The sequence below is a fragment of the Chroicocephalus ridibundus genome, chromosome 1 (genome assembly GCF_963924245.1).
Source record: "Chroicocephalus ridibundus chromosome 1, bChrRid1.1, whole genome shotgun sequence".
NCBI lineage: Eukaryota > Metazoa > Chordata > Aves > Charadriiformes > Laridae > Chroicocephalus > Chroicocephalus ridibundus.
In genome coordinates, this window is record NC_086284.1 from 76,230,947 (window position 1) to 76,252,755 (window position 21,809).

The window sequence follows — 21,809 nt, forward strand, 5'->3', positions numbered from 1 at the left end:
GGTAACAGTGAACATCTGCCGAACACAGTGAGACTCACCTCATGCCAATTGGTTTTCTTCCAGCTTAGAGAAGTAACTACCGCAGCTGCCTTTCATTACAGCTCTCAAACCAGCTCTGTTTTAAATATTAAACTCAGTTTTAAATATTAAATATTAACTACCAAAGTAGCTGGCTCTGCAGCTGCTCTGATTTGGAGCAGAGGAATTTCATGGAAAGCTTCCTTTTCCATAGACTGTCCGGTAGCCTCTCCCTAGAGATGGTTTGCATCAGCTCATCACCCTTGCATCAGCTCATCACCATTTCTCTTCTGCTAGGGCCCTGGTTAGGCAGGCTGCTGCTTTGTGCCCTCAGGAGCAATGGTGCGTGAAGTTGGAGATGTAGCTTTGTCGCTGACAAGGCACGCATTTAGTAGATAAAACATATTACTAGGATGGTGGCATATTGTAAACACCTAGAATTGAATAACTGGCTCCCTGAAGCTCAATGGCTTGCAAATGCATGGTCAGTGAAGCTTCAGGAGGAAAGCAGTTAAATATGGGCCATTCTCATGATGAAATTGGTACCATATTGTTTAGTTTGATGACAAAAAAATTCTAGTTCAGGTACATTGCAATGCATTTACAGTCTTCCAACAATATTGCTTTGAAACCCCATTCAAAAGCACCCATATAAAAATAAACCTTACAGTGAAACTCAGGCTTTGGAGTACAGGATGCACTCAACCTTACAAAGACTGATCTCTGAGCAGGCATCTGACTGTGTATTCTTACAGTAACGTACTGACAACATCTTTAAGTCTGAAACATGGCCCAGAACTCCCTTTAGCTCAAGCAGAAGATTAATGTGGCTAATTAGCAGCCAAGGTATGGGAAAGGCATTCCTCACATGCAAGATTGTGATCGAGCCTGCTTTTTTTGAAAAGATGATTGTGATGACCATACCTTCATTGGAAGACTTGTTGTGAAGGTTCATGTTAAAATACTGGTGTGTGCTAGGCTTTCCCCACCCTTCGAATGTATGAAGACAAAGAGCTGGGTGTACATATACTGTATTCATCACATTAAGATGGCGTACGTAACTTCTGGAAATCAGCATAGAAAAGTATGCCCTGGTGAGAGTATGCAACTAATGTAGGCGGACCGCATCATCTGCTACAAGACTAACTGGAAAATCTGTGCTTTCTCCTGTGTTCCCTAGTCACTAGAAGTGATTTCTGCACAGCAAATGTGAGTAGACACAATGTTAATTAACATGGGTTCTCCACAACGTCATCATGAACATAGGCCAGACCTAGCTGCCTCCCTTCTGCCTGCTGCACAAAGGACAGATTCTTTCTGAAGAGGTCTGTTTTCCTCACAGGAGAGCTGAAATGGTATGATCTGTTTGCAGTAGACCTGCCATGATGTTTTTTTGTCCATAACCTAACATCAGTCTTGCACCACGTCTTCAGGAAAGATGCAGAAGTTCTCCAAAACTCTCAAATTATATGTGTCATCTAGCAGAGAATTTGTTCTCCACGGGCAAAAGTGGCAGCAAGCCTCTATTACTCGTTCAGACCAGACTTTAAGAATTGCACGTGGATAACAAGCTCCATTGCTTGAACCTTGGACCCTTTAACAAAGGAAACTGAACCTGCCCTCGCTTTTCCACTCAAGACTGCGCTGGATGGGGCTGATTTGCAGCCTGTTGTCCTGCCCTGGAAAAGAGCCGCTATAGCCCAAGGGCTGCCTTTCTTCTTGTAACCTGTAGGACAGAGAGACCACGGACACTTGTGTGGCCTACTATATTGCAGATAGGCTATAAGGCAGCAGTTTGTTGCAGTTTTGGTCATTCAATTTCAGACATCAAGGCTTAGCCGGATTATTTTTTTTTTAGTTCTAGCTCCAGAGGATGTTTTCAGGAGTCTCGTGGCCACTGTCTACAGCGCAGTAGAACCCAGCGCTACAATTTCATTTCACAAAGACCACTATGGACTTTAAAAGCCCAAACCTGGGCCCACAGACTAGACACTATGTTCTCTGCCCAGTTCAAAAAGGTCCTTATTAATAGAGTAGAGAGCAAAAATACTGACAGGAGCCATCAGTGCAGTGCAGAACCTTTCAGCAGGTTTCCATTCATTCTCCCATCCGCAGGTATGGATGCCCATAGCAAATCAAGAGCTGGATTACAACCAAGATTCAAGTCACTTCCTTGCCACAGCAGGACCCATTCGTACCAGTGATGGCCCACTCATACCAAATCCGCTTTTATAGTCCAGGCAACTGCTCAAGTCTCCTTAGAAAGGATTTTTAGGACATCTTCAGGCCCAGGTTCAGGGGGTCATTACACAAATCTTCATATAACTGCCCTTACTGTGGTCATTGGTTCTCAAAAGCTGGCAAAAATTAGCAAGGATTGCCACTGTCTTCTTGCTGTTTTCGTTGCGGTCACAGTTCTTACTGCTTCAATTGCTGGCAAAGTGGATCTCTGTAGTGCTTCTGCCAAGCAGAATTACTGCTATTGCCTCAGGGTCTGAGGCAGCTGTTGGTAAACTTCCACCCTCCTCTCCCAGCTATTTTATAAGGAACTTCAGATTATCTTCTGGGCACAGCTACTGTGTTCTTATTCCGTGTCAGATACAAACTGATCTGATTTTTCTCTAGCCTAGATAAAACACTCCAACAACTGCTTTAATTTTAAAAAAATATATATAATTTTTATTTTACATACACAAACCAAATGTAATAGAGGAATCCAAGCCATTACGGAGGAAACAATAAACTCCTTTAGATCAGGCACAAGCATTTTTCTTCCCCTTCAGATAAGGGAATCATAGAATCACAGAATGGTTTGGGTTGGAAGGGACCTTAAAGACCATCCAGTTCCAACCCCCCTGCCATGGGCAGGGACACCTCCCACTAGACCAGGTTGCTCAAAGCCCCATCCAGCCTGGCCTTGAACACTTCCAGGGATGGGACATCCACAGCTTCTCTGGGCAACCTGTTCCAGTGCCTCACCACCCTCACAGTAAAGAAAAACCCATCCTAACCAGAAAAGGTCCATCACTCCCACAAAAAAAAAAAAAAGGTGAACCCTCTACCAAATTTGCTTACTCACTTCCAAGAGACCTACCTCAATCACTCATCCCTTCCTCTCCGTAGGAGCCCTACAGAAGTCTATTAAATACTGCTCACACCTCTTGACTGATCGTGACCACCCACACTCTACCAGAGTAGAGTTAGCGACTTCTATACAGCAATCTGTACATTTTTTATACCAGCTCTCACATATTGCTTGAATTAAGCAATAAGTGGCCAACAAGTGAGGAACTAGAAGTACTACAAGTGCTTAGATTGGAGTTGGAAAAGACAGACGGAGAGGAGCAGAGTTTGTTGGAGGAAACACCATATCAATCTGAGGTTCCTCCTATGCAATTTGTGTGTTCATGAGACATCAAACGGCTGTGGCATCAGTAATATTGCAGTATTGCAACGTACAAGGCAAAATAACCCAAAGCATGTTGTTTTGCAGTGTTACAAACATCATGACACAACCTCGGCAGGAGGAATGATGCTATCACAACGGAACAGTCTCAGAAGACTAGGTGGACCTTAGGAGTTTATATACTGGATATATGTAATGGTTTAATGAAGGTCATCTGATTTCCACTCAAGTAGTGGTAACAGCTGTTATCTTGAAGGTACCTTTATGTTTTGGTCCGAAGTGTTTGTAAACTAGATAATGCAGATTTTTTTGCATCAAGTGACCTTATAAGACATTAGCGAAGTAAGGCTCTGGTTTTTAACGTATTTGCAAATTTAATATTTATCAGCACTGTGCTTATTACTTTAGTCTATGACTAATCCTTAAGAACGCTACAACTATTACATGGCAAGTGTAATCGTAACTAACTGAATAAGGCAGATTAAGTGTATTTAGAATTACCTATTCGAATACATACTTTAGAAAGCCATATGTAAGTTTTACAATTAGGAGATTAAAATGACATGGTGGGAGAGCAATAAACTGTTTTCTTGAGATCTCTGGTACTTGGTTTTGTCTTGGTTCAACCACACCGGAGAGAGATTTTGAGTATAAAAATTGGTCAGGTTTGAGCTTTGTTTAGAAACTTGCCTGATAATTAGATGCAAAGGCTGTTAAATATATATCCCTATTCCACTGTGCAAGCATAAATTATTTCCTGTAATAAATGTCACTGTACATGTTACTAGGCTGTATATAGATCAGAAATGGGTATTTATAATTAGCCTGTATTTGTCTTCACCTCTATCTTTGTTTCCAAGGGTTGCTATGGATAACTGTTCTTCCACCTCCTGTGTTCTCATTTTGCAGGTCTTGTGAGTCTCACAAGGATGAATCCTCTCTCTTCCATAGCATTAAGTATTTACACAATGACCTGGTGAAGCAACCTAGGTGAAAATAGGGGCAACACTGCAATAACTGTTACCTCTTCTTGCTGTTAAACCTAAACAAAAGAGTATTGCAGCCTTCCTGTGCCTTCCTAGGACAGCTGCCTCAAGCAGTGTAAGGCAAACTGAGAAATATGCTAACAAGAGAAACATTTTCGGGAGTCTGCTTCTTCTCTAAACTCGTATCTCCTGGGAATGCTAAAATTTACATTACGTAGTATGCCCAATGGTTACGAATGACAAAAATGTCCACTTTTCTTTTACACCAAGTCAAGATATCCCATCTCCTTCGATGGATATTGCTACAGTAATCCATTTATGGACTGATTTATTTCAACACATATCTGGGAATGGTAAGAACTGCAATGAAATATATGCACTACAAAATATTTCTGCCTAGTGAGGAAGATTGCTTTCAGCTCAGCACTTGATGCTTTGAGAGACTAAGCTCTGCCTGGCACACTGACCCAGCCGGTGGCAGGGTGGATGGAGCTGCAGCTCCAGGCCACAGGTGGGGGCCTCAACGGTGGCCTCAAGCCCCCGCCTGGCCTTCGGCTTGCTTCTGCCCTGCCACTGCAACACACCGTGCTCTCGGCCGGACTAGGGAGCTGACACAAATTTTAAAAACCCCAAGGGAAAAGTGAGAGCGCTGAAAAGCAGGGCTGCTCCCACACCAGAAACCCTGGCCAGGCTCCCTCTGTCCTCCCGCAAACCACGTCCTTCCGCACATCTTCTTGCATCCCCTTATCCTCCCGCATCCCTCTGTCCTCCAGCTTCCCTCTGAACATGCTCCTGCATCCCCCCCGTCCTCCCGCATCCCTCTGCACATATTCCCACATCCCCCTGTCCTCCCGCATCCCTCTGTCCTCCAGCTTCCCTCTGAACATGCTCCTGCATCCCCCCCGACCTCCCGCATCCCTCTGCACATCTTCCCACATCCCCCTGTCCTCCCGCATCCCTCTGTCCTCCAGCTTCCCTCTGAACATCCTCCTGCATCCCCCGTCCTCCCGCATCCCTCTGCACATCTTCCCGCATCCCTCTGTCCTCCTGCATCCCTGTCCTCCCGCATCCCTCTGAACATCCTCCCGCATCCCCCCGCCCGTCCTCCCGCGCCCCTCTGCCCACGGGCGCTCGCAGCTCCCTCCGGCGGGCCCCGCAGCTTCCCCTCCGTGTTTCCCCCCGCCGGGGACCCCCCCGCCCGCGCCCCAAAACGCCGCCAGCCGCGGCCGTGGAGCGGGGCCGGCACGGCACCTCTCTGCCCGCTGCCGCCTCGACCCCCCCCCCCCCCCCCATCCGCGGCGGCACAAAAGCCGTGACGTCAGAGCGGCGGTTGGGGTGGGGTGAAGGGAGAGCAATGCCACTGTCATGACGTCATCCTGCTGCCGTCCCCGCGCGGGACGGGCGCCAAGGAGCCGCGGCTGCCGCCGCCGCCCGCCCCGGAGCCGCCCCCCGACGGGGCGGGCCGCGCAGCACGGCGCGGCGCGGCGCAGCGCAGGGCGGGGCGGGTCCCGGGACCAGAAGCCGCTGCCGGGTGCGCTGGGCCCGGTCAGCCGCCGCCGCCGTGCCAGCAGCTGTCGGCGGGGGCGATGCGGATGGCGGTGGGTGCGGCAGCGGGCGATGGGGCAGCGCAGAGCCCCGGCCCCGCCGCCGTGTCGCTGGGCTTGAGCGTGGCCGTGGTCTCCAGCCTGGTGAACGGCTCCACCTTCGTCCTGCAGAAGAAGGGGATCGTGCGGGCCCGCGGGCGAGGTAGGGGCCCCCGCCGCTGCGGTCGCGGCGGCGGGCGGGAGCGCTTCTCCCCCGCCTCCGACCCCGGGCCTTCCCATCCTCCCTCTCCCCTCCCGTAACACCTCCCCGGTCTCCGGAGCATCGCTCCCGGCGCCGTGCGGGACGGGTCCCCCAGCTCCGGCAGCAGCCCGGCCTCCCCCGGCGCCGCTCCCGCCCCTCTCCCCCGCGGACCCCGCGCTGCGGCGGCGGCCGGCCCGGGCGCGGTGCGTGTGGGTGGGAGGGTTTGGGGTGTCGCGGGGAGGACAGGCACCCCCGGGCCTTGGTAGACCCTCTGCTTGGGGAGGTGACGGTGTCGCCTGGAGCGGGGGACACCTTCCAGGCGGCTGAACGGGGGGAGGCGGCCTTAGTTTGTCACCTGAAGCGTGTTTGACATGGGAGGTGGACGACGGGAGCGCGGCGTGCGGGAGGAGATAAATCAGCGAGGAGGGACGGCAGGTGGGGAGCAATGGGGCTATATTCAGCGTTGTCATCAGCAACAGCTTCCCCGCGTTCGGCCTGCGCGCGGGTCTGCTGTCACACTGGAACACGCCGCTGGCAACTCCTGCGCGCGTCCGTGCATAAGGTTTCTCTTGCGGTATTTTCACATACTTGTGGGATTTTTCTATCCGTTTCTCCGGCCCGTGGAGTTTCTTGCCATGAACAGCACCGGCAGGTCTTGTCACTTGTTTAATTCTCGCTCTTCCATGGACAGACGCGACAAGTTACATCAGTCACGTGGTGGTTTCCTTTTGTGGAGAAGAAAAGCACACCAGGAACATGAAATCATTTCTTTCTTTTATTTTTCCTAATGAAATCCCATACCTCATTATTGTTCTCTGAGATGAGCGCATTCAGGAACTGACTGTGCTGTCTAGACAGTTTAACCGAAACAAAGCTGTAAATTCACAGAGTATGAAGATTTTCTGTATTTTATTCTGAAATTGGAGCTCCCCAAAGCATGCAGCCTCCGGGCAGCATTTGGTAGTTGCATTTTGATGCTCTGAATATAGGAAAATGCGATACATTTATTTGTTCTTAATCTTGCGTTTCTGTGAGGGGAAAGTTGTAAACGTGGGTTGCATGAGACCTTTTAATTGTATTTCTGTGGTCAATAGCCATTTGTTTTGCAGATGACGGTATCTGTGTGTGTGAGTGTGTGTCGATAACTTCTGGGAACTCTTTCTTATGCAAGACCCTTTTTAATGACCAGGATGTGCTAGGGATTTTCTCTGTATCCATGCGTGTATGTCACTATAGGTGTACACATACATGTATTTGAGATGATTAGCATTAGAGCAGCAGTGCCGTTCCACTGCCTGCTGCATCTAGCATGTTCAGGGGGGATGCAGCGGAGCAGGGTGAGCTTGCAACCATGTTACTACCAGCTGGCAGCCTGATCCAACAAGTTTATTTTGCCTTTTCTGCAGTGACCTTATGGTTAAGGGCCTCAGACAAACTACTGTTTTGCAAGCGTAGTCTCCCTTTCCTTCCAAGATGGCTGTAATCCATTTTTATTGTCCACAGAGAGATCATGTTTGCATCATAAAGATGAATTTTTTTTTTATTTTTTTTTTGTAAGGGAAACAATGAGAAAACACAAGGAATAACTTTCCATCCCAAGGCAGTTGGAGAAGTTTCCATTTTGCAGTATAGCTGGGTCTAATTACTCCTGAAGAGCTTTCAGTGGAGCACTGGGTTAAGGGGGTGCTGGGTGTGTGCCTGCCTTCTCAGCACTGGCAGCTCAAAAATATCCTGTTTGGAAGATATTACGGATGTTTATTTATGTGTCTTACCTAGTGATCCGCAGTATTTCCTATTGCCATGCTCAGTTTGGAGACACCCAGGTAAATACCTGGGGTTTCTCTCTATCTAACACTGTAGAGCAGTGCGGTTCTGCCTTGAATCTAGCAGTTGGAGCTGCAAGCCAGAGATCGTCAGTGTCGGATGATGTCTTTTTTCCATTGGCTTCAGTAGGTTTTGTATAATTAACAAGGAGGCACTTCAAGTCTTTTCTGTCTTCTCTATTGAATCAATAATATAGTATCGATGCAATTAGTAATCTTTGCTTAGTTAGAAACAGCAGTGGGTGACAAATATTTTGCAAAGTTATCTTACTTGAGTCAATATTTTCTATAATTTGTGCCCCCAACAGTGTTTTTATTTTATATGCAATAACAAAAGCCTAAAAAAACGATTACACCCACTCTAAAGCTGGCCATTTTCATTAGTCATTTTCCATCTCATTTCAACTATATAGTGTGATTTCCAAGCGCTTAATATTTTATATGCCTCTAGAGTTATAGATTACTGTGTTTTTCTTTTGCTTGGGATTTCAGAGTGGGTACAATATTGGCTATTGCTCCAGCAGGTCTTGAGAGAGCATCTTCCCAAATAAATGCGGAGCTGAATTGCTAGAAAGAGGAGCAGAACGTGAGAGCAAAACGTGATGGCAAGGTCATGCTCAGCAGAGGCCAGGCTTTAGTTTAGTAAGCAGTCGTTAGCCTTGATGTTGTACAGAAGCAGAACTGATAAAAAGTGGTGCCCAGGCTCCGCTGGCGCATCCCAATGCCAAGAGCCTCTAATCTGACAATGAAAATAACCACCCTTGAGTTTAGGAGACATTAAGGGACAACCCCGAGTTTTTACTCCTCTCTTTGAAACGTGACGGTATGTCGGGAATTCAGAGGCTTCGGCTGTAGCACTTTCCAATGCTCAAATGCAGGAGGATCAGTCCATGCTATGGTACTGCCAAAACTGCGTGCCAAAACAATTTCTCTGCTAGAATTTCTCCAATGCAATTTCATTGAGGCTATATTAGCAAACTAATTCATCCAAATTATGTTTTGTTTCCATAGGTTTCCCATTCTCCTAGTAGTGGTTCTAACGTGTATGTTTCATTGTCACCCTCAGACGCGTTTGGTGACATTTTGGATGCTCTTCTAAGTAACACAGTGTTAGCGTCCCATAGGTACTTCACTGGAAACAGAACTTCTGATGAATATGTTGTTTTAAGGTCCAGCTTGGACACTTAGGCCAAATCCAGCACCTTCTCTCTTGTTTTCCTCCCACTCAGTTGCCTTGAAGAACAGGGTTAAGATGAAGGTCCTTAATAGTTGAGACTGTTGAAATAGTTCTATTTTGTAATTCCAATATTGCGATTTCGTATTTTTCTAATACATCTTCCTATACTTCCTCTTTCAGGTACTTCGTACTTAACAGATATAGTATGGTGGTCTGGCACTATTGCAAGTAAGTATCTTAAAAGGTTTGATTTTTTTTTTGAAGGGAGAAGTTGCGGTTAGATGGTGAAATGAGACATCATGAAATCTGGGTTCTCGTCTTGAATCTCACGCTCACTTACCAGGAAGCTCGCATCCCTCAGAAATATCCCACCTTTAGTAAACTCTCAGTGTTTGAGAAGGCGAAGAGCTGGGACAATCCCAAGTCAGACATCTTTCCAGATTTCCAAACCGCTTGGTACTTGCAGCCCTTGGGAGCCACGTGCTGCTCTGACTCTGGGCTCCTGCACGGTTTGTGTCTCTGGATTGCGCTGCTCCGCTCGGTTTTTAATAAAAGTCAAAGCTGAATAAGAAATTGTCATTCTGCACAAAAGGGCTCATTGAGGACATGTTATTTTTTAGATCAGAAAGCACTTAGCCAGCCTCAATTAAAAAAAAAAAATCCTTTTTGATTTCTAGTTTGACAGATACAGTTTCAGTTTTGCTTTTAATCTACAAGATTAATGGGAAGCCTTGCGTGGTGCTGATAGGAGATCAGTGTAATTTTGCTCTTGGTATCTTCGTAAACTCTGCTTAGGCCAAGTTCACTCTCTGATGTGAATCCAGAGCAGGGGGAGCAGTTAGCTTTCTCCTCTTGCAGTTCAGGCCTAGTTCTACCCACGAGTTTAAAATCATACCCCACTTTAAGACTTCCGTCCAGCCTTTTGTGAATTATTTGGAAATGTTCTGATGCTGTTTCTGAGAACTATAGGAGTCCAGTTGTGCCCCTTGTTTCACGGCAGTGAGGTAGGTCGCTGTTTTTGTTGTCTTCAAGCTGTGCAAAAGAAATGGAAACTGATAGATCTCTTGAAGGACAAAGTTCACAGCAAGTGTAGAAGCCAACAGAGCTTCAGAGGAAAGTCCTCAGCTAATTTAACCTGAGTTTAAGTAGTTCTTTGTCAGCTTCCTCTGCCAGGATCACTACTGCCTAAGTACCAATAAATCTGTGCATTAATCACTGTTATCGCTTGTGAGGCTCCTGTCTTGAATCTCCAAGCAGAAGGAGTTAAAATAAGAGAGGTTTTATTACAGGAGTTTATCTTGGTGAATCAGAGAAAGCGATTTCATGCTTAAAAGAGCTGACTGAATTGAATGAAGGCAAAATAGCTGAAGGGAATGGTATCAGTTGGCTTTTGTCCAGTAGCTCGGTGCAGGTATTTCAAAACAAAGCCTCAGTAAGTTTACAAAGGAACCACGGGAAGAATTGCTTAAGGATATTATAGATTCAGAATTGCAATGGAGTCACAAACAGCAATAGCGAGGGCCAGGCAGACATCTCTGGGATGCAGAGAAAGGTGACGTTTGGGGAGTTAGCAATATCCCCGGTTATCTGGGTGAAATGATAACAGCTGACATCATTTTCTCAAGTAGGGATTTTGGAGTTTGGATGACTAACAAACCCCACATAAACTCTGTCAACTTGTTTCCACAATATTTGTTCAGATGGTGAACAAGCATTTTGGTGTTGGCGTGCTGACTCAGCACAACACTGCCTAACCCGTGTGGGGCCTTGGGATCCGCTGCAGGACTGGAGACTTCCGAGGAAGGCCCACAGGTTCTGCTAAGGGACTTTTTTCTTACACTCTAGCCAAAAGAGTGATTGCAGCATGCGTGCAGGTATTCCAATGAGCATTAAACTAATTAATTGGCTAATTAATTAGTTTCTGTGCAGGTTTTGATAGCAGCGTGGATGTGGCTGGCTTTTATAGTGGATACATCTATGTTATTGCAGATGGGGAACGCACTTGTGAAGCGAATCTCTTTGTTTGTCTCCATGGATTGGGCTTTATTTCACATTGTGGAGCATTGTTGGAGCTGCTTCTGAACTGGACTTTAAGATGAAGCTAGGTTGGAAGATGCACTCTAGGAACACGCCTAATGCACACAAGCTGCAAACAGACTTTCAGTCTGTGGGAGCAGGCTGAAGCTAGTCTGAAATAAAACCCCTGACATGCACAGAGCAGGCATCTTCTGCTGTATGCATCTACTCCTGGTCCTCTTGCTAATGTAGACGTGTCAGTGTGCATCAAGTTTTGCGTTGCCATAACTTCGGGGATATCGGTACTCCTTTAGCAAGTTTAGAGCTTGGTGTGCCTTCAAGAACTGAAACCGTGTCTGCATTTACTGAAGCCATGTCTTGATTTACAGCATTAATGTATCTGGAGAGGAATTTCTCTGCAGAGAGGACTGGATAGGGTGGCAGCAAAGGTCCTCAACATCAGATAGATGGTAACAGTTACTGAAATATTTTTTTTAAATTGGTCTTAATTAGTCCTGGTCTGTTGGTGGTGGTGGTAAGAGACTGTTACTATTACTCCATGGTGATACTGAAAACCTCTGATAAGTTCAGTTGCCTTACAATGTGTGCAGTTTGACTGAAGCTTCAGAGACCTAATTTATGGTGTTGGTGCCATCTGTTAGGGTTCTTCCAACAGAAAGTTAAGGCACCTGACCTCCAAAAAAAGCAACCTTTTGTCAGAGTCACTTGGAAATGTATGTAATCTGCAGAAACACGGTGTGCCGGCTGTGCTCCGTCCTCCGTGCAAGATCTGGCCCAGTGCTTTGGGATGCCTTGAAGATAATGCCAAAGTTGCTACATACATCTGCTGGAAATCAAGCCCGAGGCGGGTAGTTGAGTTACTCAGTTCCCAGGGGCAGGGAGACCATCACTGACTCTTGGGCTCTAGAAATGCTGCTCATTAACTTTTCTGGCTCACTCCCGCACTTAGAGAAAGCCGCAGTGAATTGAATTAGTATAATTTTGCCACACTCTGCAGTTTTTTAAGTTTGTTTGTCTCCTTCGTTGTTTCCTGTAGGTTACACAGGTCTTCAGCTCTACTGATAATGTGAGCTAATTTGGTAAATTAATTAATGTTTGCACAGTGTTTTGCAGATGTAAAGAACTGGATGATGGTAATGATATTTGATAGTCAAAGGCAATGCCAGCCTGAGCATAAAGACAGCCTGGATTCCTGAAATGTTTTTAAATGCTGATAATGGTTCTTAAAATCAACTGGAAATTTAAGCTGTGTGTAATTTCTGTTCAATCTCAAGGTTCTTGCCAGTTGCCACAGACCCTGTAACTATGCAAGCATCATGTTGATCTACTATAAACTTGCCAGCACTTGCGAAACCATCCAGTTTTTCTTTTTTAACTGAAAACTTGACCGCATGAACTGTTTATCGCAGCTGTGATGTGCAATAGGGTGGCACATCTTGGAATTTGCTTTTATTGGGGGAAAGAAAAAACCAAGATTGTGAGGCTGTTATTGTGACTTCTTTTTATAGCGGTCAGGAATTACTTTTAATATTATATAGCGTTGTGATAATTTATTGCGATCTGCTATATATTGAAGAGCCTTTATGCATGTGCTTAGTATTTCATTGTTAGATTCCTTTCCTCAGCACTGTCCTTATTTTCCCCACAAAAAGCAGCACTGTTGTTAGGAACTATAATCAAGCGCAATAGTGTTACATGTATGCGCGTTCTAAAGCAGAAATCATGGGTTATATATACTTTTAGCCCTCTTCGTATGAATATTTGAGTGTAATCCATGAGTGTTTCTAATTCATAGTCTTATTTATATGCAACTAAGAGAAGTCACAAATCAGATTTACTATGCGCTCTTGCATCTTCATGTGTGGCAGATATAAATCCTGTATTAAAAAATAATTTAAAAATACAGAAAAATTCCAGCCATTTTGTTTACGTGCAAAATCAACAGAACTAAGCAAATCTGTAACATCTGTTTTCCAGTCTTTCCCAAACAGTATTGGGTAAGTTTTCATTACTTCTTTTTACAAAGGGATTTAAAGGCTTATTTCTGGTTCTCTTGACAGTGGCTCTGGGTCAAATAGGGAATTTCTTGGCCTACACTGCAGTCCCAACTGTGCTAGTGACGCCCTTGGGAGCTCTTGGTGTTCCATTTGGGTAAGAGTTTGCTTTTCTTGTTCTTATCTGAATGTTGTTACTACTTAATAAAATGTCAGATAGACTCAGTGATCACTGAAGGCTTATGAGTGTTAACGATGGGTTACAACGTCACCTATTCCTGTTTTCACCAGCAAAGTGTGGAGGCGACGGAGGTGAGGCAGTGGTGAAGAAAGGGTTCCTGAGTATCTTCTGCTTTAACTATCACTATGATCGGGAACAGACAAAAATCTCTTTTTTTCTTTTTTTTTTTCTCCCTTCACTGTGATTATTCCAGACACTTCTGCCTATTCTCTTATTCACAGTTCCCTTACTATGTGGATCTTTCCTTTTGTCTCACATTCTTTCTCTCCCCTGCTATCCACAGCCCACATGTGGGTTTCAATGCTGATTTTCATTTAATTGCATTTGGCCCCATTTCCTGAAGCGAGGGAGTCCCCTGCATATGCATACCCACAGCTTCTTGAATGTTCATGGCGGGGGGGGGGAGGGCGGGAAACAGAAAAGGCAGTGAGTGTTCCTAAAAGGAGTTTAATATGCGACTGTTTTGTGAATAGTTAAACTACAATTGTGTAACTGCTGCAGTGAAAAAGTACAATTATTTAAAAACAAAGCTAGGCATTGCTTCAAGATTTTTCTGTTGCCTACTGTTGTCCGCTGAGTTGTGTCTCTGACTGCACTGGTCATCTACTACAGAGTGTAAATTGCTTTGTATGGGTTTCTTGTCTGTCTTTAGTTTTGTACTCTATGAAGCACAGCTATTATGTTATCCTAGGCCACATAATTTTGTGTGTTTTGGTCAGCTACGTGTCTGAGCTGAACCCTGTGATCTTTGTAACCAAAGGCCACTTTTATCCCATGACTGCGTGGCACCTATAAAATGGGGCTTCATGACAGCTCACCAGATTGCTAACGGGTAGATACCTGCCTCGGGTGTCAGATGCCTGTTTTGGGGGGTTTGGGTTTTTTTGGAGGTGGTGATGTGGCGGAGTTTTTGGGGTGTTGTGGTTGGGTTTTTTGTTGTTTGTTTTGGGGTTTTTTTCCTGAGATGAAACATCAAGGATTGAGTAAGACTGAGACTGGATGAATCTTTCCTAAGATAAGTCAGAAATGCATTTTGAGGATCCACCAACATTTGGTACTATTCCTTTAAGAGGGAAATTCATGTGGCACATCACTGCTGGAGCATTATTAACAGGATGTAGTCAAACTTTTAATTTTCTTCCCCTTTGTGAAAGGTCCATTTTAGCATCTTACTTACTGAAAGAAAAACTGAACATTCTTGGCAAGCTGGGGTGTTTGCTGAGCTGCGCTGGGTCTGTTGTTCTCATCATCCATTCCCCAAAGTCCGAGAGTGTAACGACTCAGGCTGAACTTGAAGAGAAGCTTACAAATCCAGGTACTTTGTTCTTTTATTAACTCATAATGATTTTGTGGGATTGATCAAGAGCACGCAGGAGGAAGAGGCTTACCGCTTCCATCAGGTAGGAAAATTGACTTCTGAAGAAACCATGACGTGACAGAGGCAAACCAGTACAGCTTGTGTGTGGTAAAACTGTGACTTGCTGTACTTGGAGCTTGACAGATTTGTTGATACATGTGTGCAGAAAGGAAAATGCGAATGCTTTTGAAAACATTATCCTGCACAGTAAACCCAGAACGATGGCAGTTTGAACTTGTAATTTTCTAAAGTGATGAAAAAGTATATCTTGCTACCTAGAGATGAAAGGTATGATTCTAGGATCTCAATTTAAGTTGTTTTATACAAAACAAAAAAATGCTGATTGTCTTCTGTTCTATTAAAATTTTATTAAATATTTTATTTATTAAATTTTTTTAATTAAAAGTTTATACTAGATACCAGTTATGTTCCAAGCAGATTGCTTTGCACAATAAAGGTGTGTAGAAATACACTGTTGAGACGTGTGCTGAAATGCTTGCTCTTTCTCACAGAGAATGTCCTGGAGGACACGTACTAGTGGTAGTAAGTGCCAGACCCACTTCTGTTTTTCTTGCATAAGAGCTAAACGGCCAACTATTGTTATTTTCTTTAATTGCTTTAAGTGAGAGGAACTCAAGCCTAATAACAGCAGCTATCCAAAAAATTTGCAAACCAAGAACAGAAAACAAATACCCTGGTTTAAATTTACCATTTCAACCTGACCAGAATGAATTGGAAATATATTTGTTTAAAGCTGTAAAGCATGAAATGCTTTTCACCAGTCCAACCTGTGTCCTGATGCTGTAATGTAAATGATACAGCCTCCCAGATCTTCCAGCTCTCCCTACTCACCTTAATGGGATCTAACTTTATGTTTAAGCCCTCTGCTGGATCCACACACCATGCTTTATAGAACTGGTTATGAATGAGGTGTTATCACTGCTGTCTGTCACAGGGGACTTTAAGGAGTATAATCCTGATGGAAGAGAGAATTAAAAGAAAAAAAAAGCCATCTTAAATCCAGTTCAAATGTGCAACAGTGTATATCTTACTACATGATGATTTGTTTTACATCAAGAACATGGCTACATCATCAGTTGCATATGCCCCCCTCATCTCTAAAAGCAAGTCTTAATCATGATGTATACGTGAAGTTCACTGGTATGACATGATTTGCCTGCTAAAATCCTTCGAAGACCAAGAGTTCTCACCTTGCTATTATCTTGTTTTTGTTTTCCAGTTTTCGTGGGTTATCTCTGCATAGTGCTGCTAATGCTTCTCCTGCTTATCTTCTGGATAGCTCCAGCTCATGGACCTACTAATATCATGGTTTACATCAGTATTTGCTCTCTGCTGGGCAGTTTCACTGTTCCCAGCACAAAAGGCATTGGGCTGGCTGCTCAAGATATCTTTCACAATAACCCCTCGAGTCAAAGGGCTCTGTACCTCTGTCTGGTCCTTCTGGCAGTATTAGGATGTAGCATTATCATTCAGTTCAGATACATCAATAAGGCACTGGAATGTTTCGACTCCTCTGTGTTTGGTGCCATCTACTACGTTGTGTTTACCACCCTAGTCCTGTTGGCTTCAGCCATCCTTTTCAGGGAATGGAGTAATGTAGGAGTGGTAGATTTCTTGGGAATGGCTTGTGGATTCACCACAGTATCTATTGGAATTGTTCTTATACAAGTCTTCAAGGAATTCAACTTCAATATCGGGGATTTAAATAAACCTAACATGAAGACAGATTAAAATATTTTTTGAGGGGAAACTGGATGGCTCAGGGAAGGACGCAGAGCCTTTCATTTCTAGGTCACTGATTCAATTATGATTCAGGTTGGTAGTCACCCTCTGACGATTTGGTGGCCTACGTGAAATGAATTGGAGGCCTCCATCCAGTTTCAAAGGAACAGTTGTCCATGTACCCCAGTCAACACAATACATGACCTTAATTGGAACCACTGATTGAGTGAGCATAGAGACCGATGTATTTCCTTATTGTAAAAGGTAATCCATCAGAAAAGATCGGGGGATGTTCTGACAGACCTGTGTGTGAAAGCTTGTTTTGTGGCTTTTGAGGTACTGTTTCTGTGGGCAGAGAACATCAGTTTCTAATGCACTCAATCTGACACCTTTCATGAGTGACGTATACCTTAAAATATGGGGGGGGAAAAGTGAGTGGAACAATTTGTTAATCTTAATATAGCAATGTGTTCACCGTCAAGGCTGTGAATTCTGAGACAAATGTTGGTTGACCCACAGACTGCAGATTTGTCCTTTTTAGAGACTGTCTCGGCAACTTGGTCTGCCATGCGGTGAAGACACTGGGGAGTTTTAAATTGAATTCTTTATACAGAGCAGTGGACCCTTAAAAATCTTTCACTAATTACTTATCAGCTGATGGTAGTGTCCAGGTATGCATTTTTCTTTGTAACTTACGTGCATTAAGACATACTGCATTCATCTGAGAGTTTTTATTTGGGAGCAGACAGCAAGACTGTGAAGGATGTGGAAATGATGCACAGACTCATTGCCTATACGGTGGCTTACTTGTAAGCAGCTCAGAACTATTTCAGTGCCTTTGTAATCCAAAAATACTGCATACATGTGAATGTATCTGTTTCAGATGGCCTATACTGGCTTAATAATTCAATTTCACTCTCTATAATATTGGATTGTATTCAAATTCTAAACAGGTAAAGCATCCAGAAGGAGCTATATGTTTTTGGAAGAATTTGCAAACCTGAACTGAAACCCTCAGATGCCTTGACAGCTTCTGAAAAACCCACAGTCCTAATAGGAAGAGGTAATCTATGAGAGGACTGTTTAAAGCAGTCCAGCATACTTGTATTCTAGTTAAGTGACTACGTACAGGAAACCATTTTGTGAAGTGGCTAATAAGCAGCGACCACAAAAAAAAGAAATGTAAGAGAGAGAAGAGCAATGAGATTTGTCATAGCTCAAACAAAGACGGTTTGATCCTCTTGTAAAGTGGGAAAATGAGGTTTAAGACTGAAAAAGCACAGGCATTCAGAGAGCTGAGTTTCAGATAACTAACAGGGATATACATTCAGATCCAGTAATTTACAGACCTATGTGAACAGTTCAGCAATAATATTTTGACAAGTACTACAATAACCTTAAGCTTTTAAGATTGGAATGATTCTGAACTGTTCAGTTTAAACCATTTAGAGAATACTGCTGTGTCAAAGACAGAAACAGTTAATTTTCATGTTGTACTTATATTTGGTAATTAAAACATCATGAGTCAAAAACTTCTAAGGAAAGCTTGAAAATTAATGAATGTTGGTTTCCATTTAAGTACAAAAAAGGAAAGGTACGGTGGAACTCAACATCTCTAGTTCAGAACATCTCTTGAAACAAACAACAATACCCAATGTGATTACGAGACAGCATTTGAAAAAAGTCCCTGACGCTTTATCAAGAAATCATGAATGTAGCTTTGGGGCTGGCTGGCAGGAATGCGGATGTTGATTAATGGGGAGTAATACTGTCCACTCTCATGACGTTTTTTGTTGACCTGAATTACCTTAAAACTCAGCCTCCACCTTCACTTAAAAGGAATGTTACAAGCCCTTCTGATAGCAGCAATAATCATGAACAGTGAATCCTAAAGATTTAGTATTCTGAAGGGACCCACTATGTTATTTGGAAGCTTCTTTTATAACTCCAAACTGGGGGGGAATGACTCTGAGTTGGCAGAAATGCAGGTTGTTATAGACCAGCACAGAAATTGCGTATCTTGGTGAAATAAAATAGCACTAGCAGAGAAAAGGCCATCTTCGTGGATTTTCAAATATTGCGTATGGTTTCTAGAAAGTTTGAGAATTGTAGATGAGGGGAATTGGACTATGAAAGCTGGTTAAAACTAACCTCTGTCGATTATTGATTGGAAGATGGTGTCTTGGTTGTCAGCAAACAGTTACGTTTTGTCATATTAATTCCCTTTTTCTGATTAAAACTAGAGCTGTACATAGGTTATGAGACCTGTAGTGACCTACTTTTTAAAACAATGTTAGCTGTTTTCTGAAGCAGTCAAGTTGTCTTTTCAAAATTCTGGTTCAGAGTTCATGAGTTGCATGTTGGTTTTGTACTAGCCTTTAATCTCTGAAGACTTCTGTGAAAATCTTTAGGTTAAAATGGAAATGATTGGGGTCTCATCTTAGTCCTCTTCTGGCCATATTTTTTTGTCTTGTTTTGTTCTAAAATTCATTCCTATTTATTTAGAAAGTGCCTATCCTAATATGTTAGGTGCATATGCAAATTATTAGTAAACATTAGATCTAGAAAAATTTGACTGCCCTGTCTAAACCTTGCCGTTTCCTGCACCACACACACAAGTTGACTTGATAAGCACTCACTATGCAGAGTAAGAATAAAGTAGCAGCTGTGTTCTGTGGTCCTCCAACCATCTTCACAGCTAGTACATGTCTGCATAGGTTTCTTCTCTTCTTCCCCAGCTGCTCCTCATCTGTGATGAGCTTTCTAGAGATGCCTAGTTAACCTTGTAGTTTAAAACAGAGATGTCAAAAGCCAGCACATAAAGTGAAAGAAATTCTCGTGGCCTTGCACATCATTTTTATCTGCAGCCTTTTACATCATGAATGCTAAATAATGGAAACCTTTATTTTTGCTACTGTATTCAGTATGCAGCAGTTCTGCTGTACCTGGATCTAGTTCAGTTCTAACTTTAGAAATGTATTAACATTTTATGTTGTCACTGTTGGTATGGTTCTTCCCCCCACCATCCCACGCCCTCCTCGTTCTAGGTGTTCTGCCTTTTTTAGACCCATTGCTTTTCTGATCTAAAAGGAGGCACTGTTGAATTTGCATTTTAGCCATTCCCTCTTTTTTCTTTTTTTTCCCACCCCTTTGACAAGTAAGCACTTTGAATAAGACAGATATTTGAATTCCATCATCTCAGGGAGCAAGTGTGCATAGTTGTCTCCTGAGCTTTGGTGTCCCTCATGGGTCTGCCCTTTTCACCTTCTCTTTGCATAACATCTATCGATAGCTACGAGCCAGATGACTTCGGTTCTGATTCCAAAGTAGACGCGGGAGAGGCTACACGAACAAAAAGTGGACTCGTTACAGTGGTGGGATGCATTTGAATGAAACTCAAATCCATCTGAAAGGTGTTTCACACTGTATGTCTGGCTTCTATTATACTTGTCAAACACATTTCCTTGGTACTCACTTGAAGACAGCTCTTTGATCATTATCCCTTCAGTGTATGGAGGATTTACATGTGTCAGTCACGATCTTTATTAGGTGTCAAACACAAGAATCCCTCAAGTATTCAGTAGGAGAATAGAAACCTTTTTGATACAACCAAAAAAAAATTTGATACACCTTAAATAATTCTGTAAAAAAAGAAAAATATCTAAACAAGTTATCTGCTGTATTGACTTTCCAGGACTCTGTATGTGTAAATAGAGCCTATTTATTAGTGAGCTGCAACTAACATTAATAAGAACCTGTTATATCACAGTTTGACAACTGAGGCTTCCTATTAATAATCTCAGTTTATATTGAACTTACGTATTTTTCTGAAGTAACTAGCACTGAAAAATGAAAACACTGGATTTTATTTGTTGAAATACTAGAATCTGAGGTTTAGCTTTCCTTTTTATTTAAAAATAGAGGATTTCTATTTGAAGAAAGATTTGGGGTTATTAAATATGGGGTGCTTAAAATGGGCCGTTGTTGCGTGTTCCACCCTTCTCACCTTCTTGTTTCATAAATATAAACCACCAAGGATTCTACAGATCTTTGTCAGTTGTCTTGAGATGGTGTAACTGCTGAAGTTTTGCTGTTAAATCAAATGTTCTCAAATGTTTATCTATCACCTGTTTTCTTTACGGAGATTAATCTTTGTAATAATTCTTTGGTGCTATTGAATATGGGCTTAAGTGACGCATAAATTTAGCGTGCACCATGTTAGGCACCAACGATGTCAACAGTTATTATTACTACTGCCCAAGTGTTTCAGACAGCACAGTTGAAATGTTATGGATTAAGAAATCTTTTTTTTAAAAGCTGCAAATAATTTTTTATGGGTTTTTGTTGTGTTCTGCCCCCCCTCCCTCCCTTCCCTTGACAGTCGCTCTACAGAGTGGAAAATATTACACAAAAGGGATATTTTTAAGTTAAATCCTTTTTCAACTGTGGAACATTCTTTTTTTTTTTTTTTTTTAATGACTACTTTTTTTTTTTCCTGGAATGTAAAAAATAGTTCTAATGCGATATGGGGAAAAGGTGGATGGCAACAAACATAACAGTGTCAGGTTTGGTTGCTTCAATGCTATTGCAATATAGTTACTACAGATTACATAAAAATGGTTTATTTTATTAGCTTCCAAATAATGTATATATAGATTTGTTAATGGCTTACAAGTCAAGCTTACTCTCTTTGCTTTTTAAGAAATAGTTATAGGCATGTTGTATTTGCCTTGTGTAAATTATAAAAGGCTATTTATTAAGTTTTCTGATAACTAATCTATTTATTAACCTGTATTGTTTTAAAATAAATGATTTATTTCTAGCTCAATGCTTGTTTAGTGACTCCTCTTTATCACACAGGGGAAAAAAAATAAAAATCAGTTTCCCACACAACTAGCTGCTGTACAGCCTGATCTCAATTCCTAAGCCCAAACTATTTCCCTTACCCTTTAATAAAATAGCAGCCTTGCTTTTACTAAGAGTAGTGGATTCTTTCGTGTTTACAGATCAGTTGCCACACGAAGGGCTCAGCTGTCGTATAGAGGTGTCTACCAGCAAGCTGTAGACTTAATTTCTTCATTGTTTTGAAGTTGTCTCACAGGTAAAATGACCGCTTCTCTGGTAGAAATGTCTGTTGGGGGCTGAGCTGCTTTAAACTGTGTCTTAAGGGTCACCATGTGCTCTGTTCGTGCGTTGCTGTACGTTGGCTGCTTGCTACAGCTTTTATTTCAAGATATGCTGC

At 42.9% G+C, this 21,809-nt stretch overlaps 1 protein-coding gene across 1 annotated transcript; it reads left to right on the forward strand.

Annotated features, from left to right (window-relative positions):
- Positions 1-5,775: 5,775 nt before the first annotated feature.
- Positions 5,776-21,370, forward strand: NIPA1 (NIPA magnesium transporter 1). The gene is given in 9 exon segments (XM_063340179.1): positions 5,776-5,817; positions 5,819-5,839; positions 5,841-5,921; positions 5,924-5,989; positions 5,991-6,156; positions 9,376-9,423; positions 13,293-13,383; positions 14,622-14,782; positions 16,065-21,370. Coding segments are annotated over 9 exon segments (1,188 nt in total). The 3' UTR covers positions 16,577-21,370.
- The last annotated feature ends 439 nt before the right edge of the window (positions 21,371-21,809 follow it).